At 38.4% G+C, this 11,666-nt stretch overlaps 1 protein-coding gene across 2 annotated transcripts in view; it reads right to left on the bottom strand.

Annotated features, from left to right (window-relative positions):
* Positions 1–11,581, bottom strand: part of LOC146484600 (potassium voltage-gated channel subfamily A member 3-like) — a 125,876-nt gene extending 114,295 nt beyond the window's left edge. Inside the window, exons 1-2 of one of the 2 annotated variants that reach the window (XR_014863603.1) lie at positions 9,763–11,581; positions 2,222–3,752 (exon numbers count right to left, since the gene is read on the bottom strand). Coding sequence is in view for 1 of the 2 variants with exons in the window: in XM_085104688.1 (XP_084960814.1) it covers positions 3,446–3,752; positions 9,763–10,892 (1,437 nt within the window). In the remaining variant the exon portion in view is untranslated. Of the gene's footprint in view, positions 1–735; positions 3,753–9,762 lie in introns of those variants that run through there. The other variant, XM_085104688.1, reaches the window with a different exon arrangement.
* Between the last annotated feature and the right edge of the window lie 85 nt (positions 11,582–11,666).

The following is an 11,666-nucleotide window of genomic DNA, read 5'->3' as shown; positions in this document are numbered from 1 at the left end:
AGCGATTTAACTGTTGATTATCGAGTAGTTCGGCAACATACAAAGACAAAAACGCTATACAGATAGTTACAGAAACAATTCTGAATTTAAATATAAATATTTGATGTTTGTAAAGGGAGTAGGCCCATTACTATGAATGGTTTTGTACTAGTAGGGTTAAACCAATGGGCCATCAAGTTGCAGGGGATTTAAACACAGATTTAAAGATATTCCGCTTGTGGACGAGTCATCTGCTTTATTACTAACACCGCTAAATTCGTTTGTAAACCTAAGTTTGCTATGTGAATACGCCCTTATGCAGGGATAAACTATACACATTACACAGGAAAGAAACATTTCTGGCCAACCCTCGAACTGTCGTCAATTAACAACTCGCAACAGATATTTCTGATAATGTAAACGGGTCGTGTCGAGTGCTGAGGTGAGTACCCTGTACTAAGAATTACCAACCTTGTTTAAGACTATCCCCACTCCACATGCTTACTATTAGCATTCACCGTCGGAGGCCGTTATATTAGCTAATTAATCAGTTCTTTTGTCTCCTTGTTTCCTTAATCCGTGGCGTAAATCGTAAAGTTCAGTGCTTGCATGTGGTTCATTAACAAGCCAGAGAGCGGCACAAAAAGGTAGCTTTCCTTCACAACTCAATGAATTAAAAAAAAAATAGTTTTCTCCGAATCGATTAACCTGTAGCTATTCCATGTAAAAAAAAAAATACAGATTATAAACTAATAGTTTACCTACCACACGGACAAATTTTTATTACGCAAACTCGCCCTACCGAGCCCTGCGAGAAACAGTTAACATCAAATACCCATCTTAAAAAAAACCCAAAATTTTTGCTAATAAACTCGCACTAAATATTTTACAATTACAATACAGGGGGTCATTTTAATAAAACTTTTACACTTGAAGTTAACAAGCTGGGCCGATGGTTTACACATGCGCACACGAAAAGAAACTCGATGACGAATTTAAAAACGCAAGTTCAATATAATCATAGTTAAAAGCTTCTAACAATGTTTATTCGGCATGAGCGTGTAACAAGGACCCTGGAGCGAGATTCACAAATCCCTCTTAAGTAAAGGTGTATCGTAAGTACTGTCTCTGAACAATAGCGGTCTATTTTGATAATTGCAATAGCCTCTTGTTAAGAAAGAATACCGGCTTAAGGACGGTGCCTACTTTTGTTACTGCGCATACGTTCTGCGCATCTCGAGATACCCGAATTTCCTGTGTGTGATGCCTACCAATACAGGGATATTTTTGTACGGTTTAAAACTATGCGGATAAAGCAGAACTTAACAAGTGCTCTTGGTATCCAAAAAGAAAATTGGGGGTGACCACGCATTTTTTTAGAGATAATTAAGCAACAACAATCCAAAAAAGCAGTAAAATACAAAGCAGTGTATGGCGTTTTTTCTCCATATTGAAGCTTTATTACCTCTGGAAAATGCATGGCTACCCCAATTTTCTTTTTGGATTCCAACAGCCCTTGCTAAACTCTGCTTCTCCCGCATACTAATAAACCGCGTAAAAATACTCCGGTATTAGTAGGCACCGTCCTTAAGCCATATCTTAACTTACGAGGAGGTTTCTTAAACCTGGCTCTAGATTGTTAGTTACAAGTGTAAACGCTTTGATTAAATTGACTCCAGGTTGAGAAATATCTCAATTGTAACTGACAAGAAAACAGCTATACTTTCATACGATAATTATATCATAATTATGTTATATAAATGATATTATATAAGGCTGAGCTATGGGTTTTTAGCTCAACTAGGGTTTTACAAAATCCTCTTCTGATTATTTGGTTACTGTCAGAAATTTACTAATTTTCCAAGCAAGATGGCAGGTTCAATTCCTTCGTAACATTTTTGGACTGAAACTTGAGGAATTTTAACCAGTCAGACCTCAATAAACGATTATGGAACTATACAATAGAGCGGTTTCCAATTGATTGTCGTAAAACCAAAACCAAAGTAATTACTCTGGCCAATCGCAACAAATGTAAACAACACAACAAGCCAATCAGAATTCGAAGCAAATGCATGAGGGTGACTGACTCCAAGCGCGGGAAAACACGTGCGGCAAGAACACGACTGGTTTTGGTTTGGATTCCCATTGGTTGAGAAAGTGGCGCAAGGTTTGTTATCCAGTCACAGAGCGTAGTAATGCAAAACCAAAGCAAACGCGAAATTACTCAGTTCGACACTTAAACCGCTCTATATTATTATTTGTGCTTCAGTCAGGTAATAAAAGAACTGCTTTCCAATGATTTATAACCAAACAAGGCGCAGCGTAGAAGCACCATGGAGTATGTATGACTTTCATAGACTAGTGATTGCCTCGCCGACCATATTGGGGTCAACTTGGTTCCATCCAGAGTACCATTAAAGGTAATCGGCCTGAATGAAGGTACAGCAAGGAATGAACTAACTAGCTATTACTAAGTCCCCCACACAGGAAGGAAGCTGCAGCCGTAACAGTGTTGAACACTAAAGATTCACATTAGACATATATCGTCCGTCTGACATGCTGTCTCCACCTTAAAAAAGGAGACGTGTAACAAGAGATTTTAAGTTTCATGCTGGATCATGCCCTAACAACTGGCGAGCTCAAACCAATAGCTTGAAAGTAGTTTGCTCCATTGCATTGTCTTGTCAGAATGTTGAACGCTCTTCAAGACAGACGAATCTCATGTAAGGGGCAAGCCAACAAACACCTCCTTTTAATATTTGAAAAACAAGAATTGATATCTGTACAACAGTGAACCACGAACAGCAAGGCTCATCGGGTATTTGTCCACGATAACTTGTTGACTTAATCAGCTGAAATACTCATAAGATCACCATATGCTTTATATATACAAAAGTCGACAATTCGTTCATAAAATGATAGTTGAGCTGGATCCTTGGTGGCATTGGCCATCCAGCTGAGGACACTTTGTTTTGTAAAGGAGAGAAAAAAATTGAACGATGGTTTCTATGTTGTATCGTTTTCAACACTATCAGCTCGCGGATGTTTCAAAATTTCCCAAGCATGACATTTTGGCTATTTTTTAATTCCCCTGCAATCCACTATATTAGCTACACCATCGCCTTTATGAATCAGTCCTGTTTTGCCATGAAAGTTCCTCAATTTTGGACCCCATAATGTGAGTCAGTCGCCAACTCTCTGAAAACTGGAATCGATTGACTCTACTCTTTTTGATGAAATTACTTGTAAACGCGAAGTTAGTTTTTCGTATTTCGTTTTACCATTTTAGGCTAATTATTTGTCTCACTGATCTTTGCATTTATAACCCAGTATTGGCGGAATGAAATTGCCATGTTTTAGACGAAATTTGAACGGATTGGCCAGGCCAAGCTTTCTTCGATTTGAAGCAGGTTTCTCCCCAAGGCTTTATTCTTTTGTGCAGGGTGCTATGCACATAGTCACGTGATCATACGGGAGTCTCAGTTTTCACTCTGACCTCCTCCATACTAAACGTATCGAACGTACTGACCGCCATATGCCCAGAAGGACTGGTGAGAGGTCCGTTAAAAGCATCGTTGCCATCGAATTGCTCCCTGCCACATTCACCATTCTCAGCCATTTCCAAAGCTTGGTTCACCTCCTCCCGTTTGTAGAAATAGTTAAAGTTTGAAACGATGACCGGAACCGGAAGTGCGATGGTCAGAACACCTGAGATGGCGCAGATTGAGCCAACGATTTTACCCCCAAAGGTCAGTGGCGTCATATCACCGTACCTGGGATAGGGAAAAAATAGACGAAAGAATATTATTTTTATTTACTACAATTGATGAGGAACGTTTTGTTTGTCTACCCCTCAGAATTCGACGATAATCGAGCCAAGGACGGTTTAGCGCCTTGAAACAGATAAAATTGAGTGCTATTCAAGCTCTCTCCCCAAAAGAAACAAGGATGCGTAAAAAAGAAAAAAAAAAAAGAAAGAGAAAAAGACATAAAGAAATTTGAATGGAAATGGAAAAAGGACTCATTATCTTGTTCTGTGCAGTATGCTTACTTTTTTGTTTATGTAATAAATTTGCCAAAAAGGTTGCCTGGCAAACTCTTTCAATTTATGCTGAAAATTTAATAGTTACTTCGTTTCTGCTGTCGTCTAACTTCTAATAAAATTCATGGTTTATTTTTGTTTCTTTAAGAGCTTTAAACCAAACCACTGATATTTTGAAAATGTGCAACGAGAGAGATGCCGAGGTTTTTTCGTTCTCACACGCTCTCGCCTTATATTCTGCATACACGCAAGAAAAAAATTGCATGGTATCACTCATGGTATCACTCATTGCGCAAGTAAATAAAGATCTCTAGTTAACGAGCGCAGTAAAGGACAAATTAAAAACTCGTTTCATTGCCGACTTTGTAGTCCTGAAAAGAATATGATTTAAGTCGAATCAAATGTAATTTTTTATATGACTATTGACTTAGAGAAAATTACCTTGCGAAATTGGATGTGCCACAATTATGGCAGTTGGCCAATCAAAGTGTGTGATTGAATGACGGCAACAAGAGTTCCGAATACTCAGTGCAAAATATTCAACTTTTAAAAGATTTTTTTGAAATGATTTGCATGATTCTTGAAAGCAAGTTCATTTTAGCTCTATAAATGTATTTTCATTACGTTATATCTTCTATTGAATTTTAAAACGGAGAAAAGTAATTGATAATGCATATGAATGAGTTTGAGGTGACAGGAAGGCAAATGCTTAATCGAAAAATGTTCTGGCAATCAACGTTCTCTTCGGGTCAACAATTGGAGTTTATTGTTGACCTTTACCAAGATATTCAAGATTCATCTTGTTGAATTTGCTTTCAAGTTTAATATCGACCGACCGCCTGTTTTACGAGGGGATTGTGGACGCGGTCGATGACGGGAAATTGGGAGAATGTAGCAAGTTTTACTTTCTCCTGGATATCATGCTCATCACAAACTCTTCATTGATAAGTTCAAAAGAAATAAATAATATAACTATCCTGAGGGATCCTACGTGTAAATAACAATATTTAGTATATACCACACAAGTGAATAGTGCCTTTCGCGCGCGCTGATTGGCCAGCTCTGAGATGATTAGCCAAGTACTATTCACCTCCGAGCAACCGAAGAGAAACAAGATGGACTTCCCGTTTCGTCACGGTCACTAAAGAGAGGAAGCTGTTTCAAAAATACAAAAATGGCAACAAATTTTAGTTTGACGGCATTAAATGGTAAGTTATTAATCTTTCCAACCTAATATTCTAAGGCAAAAAATGAAACTACAATGCCTTGTTTACGAAAACTGTCGAGCATTATAAAAACAATGTAAACAATGAAACATCTAATGTTTTGCAGCATGGCCTCAAAGTCAAGACGAATTTCACACAACAATTGAAGAAACGACACCTTAGCAACTAAACAAGTGCCTCAAAAAGTTTAAAATTGTTCGTAAGAAAGCGAGACGGAACTTTCTACAACAAGAAATCGCTTACCGCGCGGCGCGCGAGTTTTTAAAATTTCCCAGCATTTGTCGATATACTGTCAAAAATAAAGGAATTTTTTTGGCCTGCTAGTTATTCAGCTTGTATGGTAAACAATACAACAATTATTCACCTCAGTGTCGGTGAATAATTGTTAAATATAGAAACGTTACCCTGCCAGCGGTTCTCCAAATAAATTACCTTTTGGAGAATTCCATGTGACCTCATGGCGGCCATCATGGTGGATAGGAACAATAAGATTTTTCTCCTCTGGGAGTTTACTTCCATTTTTATGCAAACTTTGTGAGCAAATTTTCTTTTTTTTTGTCCACCAACATGGCAGCAATGCAATCAACCTATTGCTATCTATTCCCATGGGTACAGTGGAACCTCTATTTAACGAAGTCCTCTGTATAATAAATAATATTCTCCAGCCCGGCCTTTTAAAATGTATGGAACAGAACCTTAAAATAATGAATCCTTTGCACTTTGTTAAATCTTTAAATCGTCAAATTTGTATTTACTCATTTTGGAGCCGGGTTTTACCATTGTCAAGTAAAGTGATCTACTGCCACTGCATATTTTCTAGAGTGTAAAATTAATTGGGTAAATGCGAACTATTATGGGATAACTTTTGATGGCAAGATCGCAGAATATCTGTTTCCATATTATGCACCATTTGTAACTGATGGCAGTCGATTGCCTGCAGGATTCTGTCCCATCTGGTATCGCCTGGTATGAGAACGCAGGATCGCAGTACTATGTTTCCATATAATCACAGAAGGGTAAATGATTTTGCGATCTTCTGCAATCGTTTTCGATCATATGGAAACCAAAATTAATTCAAAGAAACAACATCAGACAAACAAAAAAGACCAAGGTGAAAGGAGCGCACGCCTTTTAACACTGGACCTACGCATAAGGCGGCAGTCTGCTAACGTTGGCACCAATTAAGAAATTAAACAGAAAACATTGAATTTTTTTCTGTAGTATTAGAAAACACGAGTAGAAATGTGGAAAAACGAGACACTCTTGTTCGTGTTCCCTTAGTCTACTGTTTCGAGTTTTGAGTGTTTTTACTAACTTCCATAGAGTTATAGAAACGTGCGGTGTTTAGCTTGGCTCAGCAGATGGTTCAATAATCAGGGAGCAACTTCACTAAAATATACTTGTACTTTCGTGCGTGCTCACGGCTCGGGGTGGAAACTCTCGGAAAATTTGGGTGGGTGTGTGTTGCGCACTTCTTGAAATCCTTAGCCTATTTCAGACCAAAATATCTGACGACTCTCCCTAGCGCAGGCAACATATGACTAGAATTCGTGTAGGCCTGCCAACCCCATTTTACTCGTGAAAACCATATCCTATAGCAACCAAAACGGTCAAAATCTATCCACTATTTTAGACCAAAACGGCTAAAAAATCATACCTTACCCTACCTAAACGGCTAGTATAGTGGAGTATCCCCTCCCCCGGGATTCACGGTATGGCCATGCAAAGTGCATGATTCGTGCGGTTTACCTATTACACGAGTAGGTAGTCCCGCTCATGCGGGCAGAACAGGTGAGGAGCTCCGCTAGGAGTGAAAATGTTCTTGAGCGACGGCACGACGTTTGTCCTGTCAGTCTTATGTCGACGTTACGAGGTTATCCAAACTGGTAACGTTCTTGTGTCTTCCACCACAGCATGCACTCGTGGCGAAGAAACAAGAATCACCTGCATCCAGCTAGTCCTTACGGGCCTTACAGTGGGTATTTTATTTATTTATTGAATTTTGTCATTTTGTCGCAGATAAGTTAACACTATTGCTACAGTAACGCCTGTGTTGCATGCCTTTTCTATGTCTCATTTCGTTCATTTTCCGGGGGGAGGGAGGTTCTCCTCAGAATTTTTGGTGGGGATGTGCGGCTGGATTCTCCAAACCCTGACTCTATTTCAAACCAAAGCATGTAATTTTCCAGTACTCCGGCTGTTTAAGACTTTCAGACTAATATGGTTAAAATCTATACCCTATTTCATACTAAAAACCATACTCTTTGACGCCGCACATACCTAAATAGCTTAAATATGGAAGCACCGCCCGCTGGGTTCATTTTCGTGAAATAAATACTTTTTTTCTTCATTCTTCGCATATTCGTAAACAAGATTATAGATATTTTTAATTTCAATCCCACAGTGACAAGACTAAGTATGTTATGAGCAGAAGTTGCACTGTGAACTGTCATTATGATTATTTAAAGCTAGGCGGGGGGAAGGAACAAGTCGGACTAAATCAATGAAAATAATATATATGCCTCGATTCTAGTTTCAAATGACAATGCCAAGTGATTATCTACTTTTTTGACGTGAAGATAGCTAATCGCGTCGGGTTGTCGTTATTAATTTGATGTGATATAAAAAAATACACACAAGCTACCAAAATAATGGAAAACATATTTCACACAATCTGGTTTATTTTATGTTAAAAGCTCACTTTAGAGCCGCCGCCAAAACAGGAAAAAGAATATTCGGATTTTGTACTGAATTACATTACAAGTCCACATAGTTGACTAGTACAATTTGTTTATTTTAAAGCTATTCAGTTATTTTTAGTTTTCTGTAAATCAAAACATGAAAATCATTTTTCAACTTCCAGTCTAGAATTTTTTCCTTCTCATTTCTGTTACGTTGGTGACAATGCATGATGCAATAGTCTAAAAAATAATTAAAAGTTTAAATCGAACAAACACGATAAAAAGATAATGTTTGTGCAAACAAGTTTACAGGTCATAATAATTTTCCGTACATTTCAATCAACTCATAACTGATTCTACGACTTCCTCTGTCGTGAAAACGAAATGCATACTCCTATACTTTTATGTGAATAAAACTAATTCAATTTTCAGACAATCATTTTCGGAAAAAAAAAATTTTTTTTCATTCAAGCTAAAAGAGCTTTAACAATGCGCCAAACGTAAACCGTTCAACTTTCAAATATTGGATTACGCAGAGTTTCTCAACTGTTAGCTTATGATGAGAGAAAAAAGCGCGCTAGACTAAATAAGTCCTTTCATTTACTAGCGACAGAATGTCCAATTTAGAAGCATATCTCGCATACAGTAAATCCACAGCTCTGAGAATAATGATGCGGGCATGGTAGTAGACAAATCTCGTCGACTGAGTACGGAAGAACTTCGCACTAAATTAGGGTCTGCCAAATCTACAAAATCGTCTTAAAATATTTGCTTTAAAACTCATGTGGTGATTCCTTTTGAATCGGTTGATTGAGCATGTCGTTAAGGAGGGTTCTAAAGCTTTTAAGAATGGGGGTAAAATCCTTAAAGAGGCACCGTCAAAAACTGCTTAGATATATATAACAAGACACCTTTTCTCCAAAATCAAATGCACTTAGAGCATCGAGAACATGACACAAAGGGATTTCTCCTGGGAAGAGCAAATCTATTATCCGTTTTATTTTTTTTTGGCGATTTCTCAAAAATACACAGGAAAAACTTGAAAAAATTGTATTCCATTTCAGTGCTAGCCATCGTCAACCAAAGGTAAATAACAGTTTCTGTACACCAGTAGGGTAATTGTTAAGAAAACCGAACCATCATTGTAACGTTTCCATCGATACAGACTGATGATTTTTGGTTATTCAGTGACACTAAAAATAGGCGACACTCACTTTAAATGAAATCTCTTGGTGTGTATACATTTCCTCGGTAAGCTGTTCAATTATGTTGCAAAAAGTAGTTCCAGAGACTAAGTTTGTGGACAAGATCGTTAAACGTGGTTTTCCACTGTCGCGTAAATTCTTTGATGTATGAGCCGCGTGCGTAAACGTAAAAATTGAACAGCGCTCGACTTTTTACGTTTATGAAAGCCGTTCATAAGTCGCTTCTTATTTTATTTACTTGCGTAAAGGTGGATTTCCACTGTCGCGTAAATTATTGGTGCGTACAGGCGCAAATTTAGCTGGCTTTACGTACGTAAACAAAATACGGAAGCGACGTATAAACGACTTGCGTAAACGTAAAAAGTTGAGCGCTGTTCAACTTTTTGCATTTACGTACGCGGCTCATACAGCGCCTCTTATTTTAATTACGTACGTAAAGCCAGCTAAATTTACGTTTGTACGCACGTTAAATTTACGCGACAATGGAAATCCATGTTAAGTGTGTCTTTGATGTTTTTTTTTTTCGTCAGATGAAATATGCAAATTTGGGATATTCTTTTAAGTTGGGTCTTATTTGGAAGTGGAAAGGTTAGTTCAAGTCTTCGTACAAAAGCAAATTTTTTTCTTACCCTACAGTTGTCATGGTAACGACAGCCCACCAGAATGCATCCGGAATGCTGCTAAATGCGCTCTTTGGGTTGTCTTGCTCAGCGTAGAAAACAGCGCTGGCGAACAGAACCACGCCGATGAGAAGAAAGAAAATAAGCATGGCCAACTCTCTTGAGCTTGAACGCAAGGTATAACCCAGCACTTGTAAACCCTTGGAGTGTCGGGACAGCTTGAAGATGCGAAAAACTCGAACGAGACGAATAACTCGAAGCACGGCCAACGACGTGACACGCGCTTCGTTCATTGGAAGTGTTATGTAGTACGGTAGAATCGCCACTAAGTCAATAATGTTTAGAAACGTGCGAATAAAGACCAACTTTTGCGGTGAAGACAGCAATCGCACAATATATTCTAACGAGAACCAAGAAATGCATAAAATTTCTATCACGAACCAAACACCTTGCTCGTCTTTTTCTCCGGGTTTATTGCTCAGCGAGGTACCATTTTGCTTGTTAGTGTCCGCACAACCGGGCCCGGTTGGGTCATCAACGCATCTTATACTTGGGAGAGTTTCAAGGCAAAAAACGACGATAGAAAGCAGAATAACTGACACAGACCACAAAGCAAGAAAGCGAGCTGGAAGGGAGCTATCAGGATACTCAAATAATTGCCATATTTTTCTCTGTGTTGGGTTTATCGGCAGTACTGGTTTGTCATCGGTAATGTAACCCTCTTCTATTTCGAGTCGCTGAAGATGTTCTTTGCCGAGTTCAAAGAATTTCACTTCGTCGGAGAAGACGTAGAAGGGAACTCCGTTCGGTCGCACAAGTTTGCCATTAGACTGATAAAAAAATAAAATGGCCTCGAACGATGATCGATTTCTGTCGAAAAAATATTCATTGTTTTCGCTGTCATAGTAGAAATCCCTCTTTGCCGCGGAGCCGAGAAGCGTTTCTGGAAATTGGCAAAGCGTTTTTTCGTAGGTCTCAAACCGTAGTCCACTAACATTGATGATGATTCGTCGCCCTTTTCCGCCATTATCGACTGCAGCCATTCGCTTTGGCATCAAGGTAGAGGAGTTGTGGCTTTCGGGCGACGTCTCGTTGGTCGGTTGATCTTTGATGTGATTCAATCCGGGATTGATCTCCATTCGCCTTCACAGATGGCAATAACGCCACAAGAAAACGAGCAATTGATGTCCTTTTAACTTTCAGTGGGCTGTCGAAAAAAAAAAGGAAAAAGCGCACTCGCGCTAGAATTAGTCGCGAATTATATCAGCAACGGTACTCGAAAAATTGCGAGGTTTTCCCCTCGTTCAGAGTTTTGTTCGCTCCATCAAAAGAAGGCGACGCATAAAACCTGACAGGTGGTGCGATTGAATACAGTTTTTATTGTTCGGCCTTGCGCTGTCATTTTAGAATTGTAAATTTACAGAGAGGCTGAAGACATGAATAATTCAAAGCCATTAATGTATGCAGAACGAGGAGAGATTTTCCGGACATGTTATTAACTGGCATAAAATCGAGAAAAGGGTGAAAATATATTCGTGAAAACGAGGAATTAAAACTATTAGCCCGTAAAGGCAAAACTTAAAGCTATCCCAACATCAAAAGAAAGCATTATAATTTTTAAAAACGAATTAAAAAGAAGTTTGAAGTTTGTTAGGTGCTCTATAAGGTACATTATAAAGAGGAAATTAATCAAATCCAAACGTTGAAAAACAAGAATACGATGTTTTGATTGTTGTGTGAAAACGTTTTTTCATAACAACAGTATTCTGAAAGGAGAGCTTAAGCCAGCGGATAATAATTTGAACAACAACGCTAACGATTGTAACCTAAATATAACGTAGAAATAAAATGATGAAAATTTAAAGCTAAAAGAAATCGAAAGTTGAATAAGATATAAAACCGTTGTACATGTT

This window comes from Pavona decussata, unplaced genomic scaffold (genome assembly GCF_977016875.1).
Source record: "Pavona decussata unplaced genomic scaffold, jaPavDecu1.1 SCAFFOLD_32, whole genome shotgun sequence".
Lineage (NCBI taxonomy): Eukaryota > Metazoa > Cnidaria > Anthozoa > Scleractinia > Agariciidae > Pavona > Pavona decussata.
The sequence above is the reverse complement of the archived record's forward strand: the minus strand, read 5'-3'. Positions and strand labels throughout refer to the sequence as shown.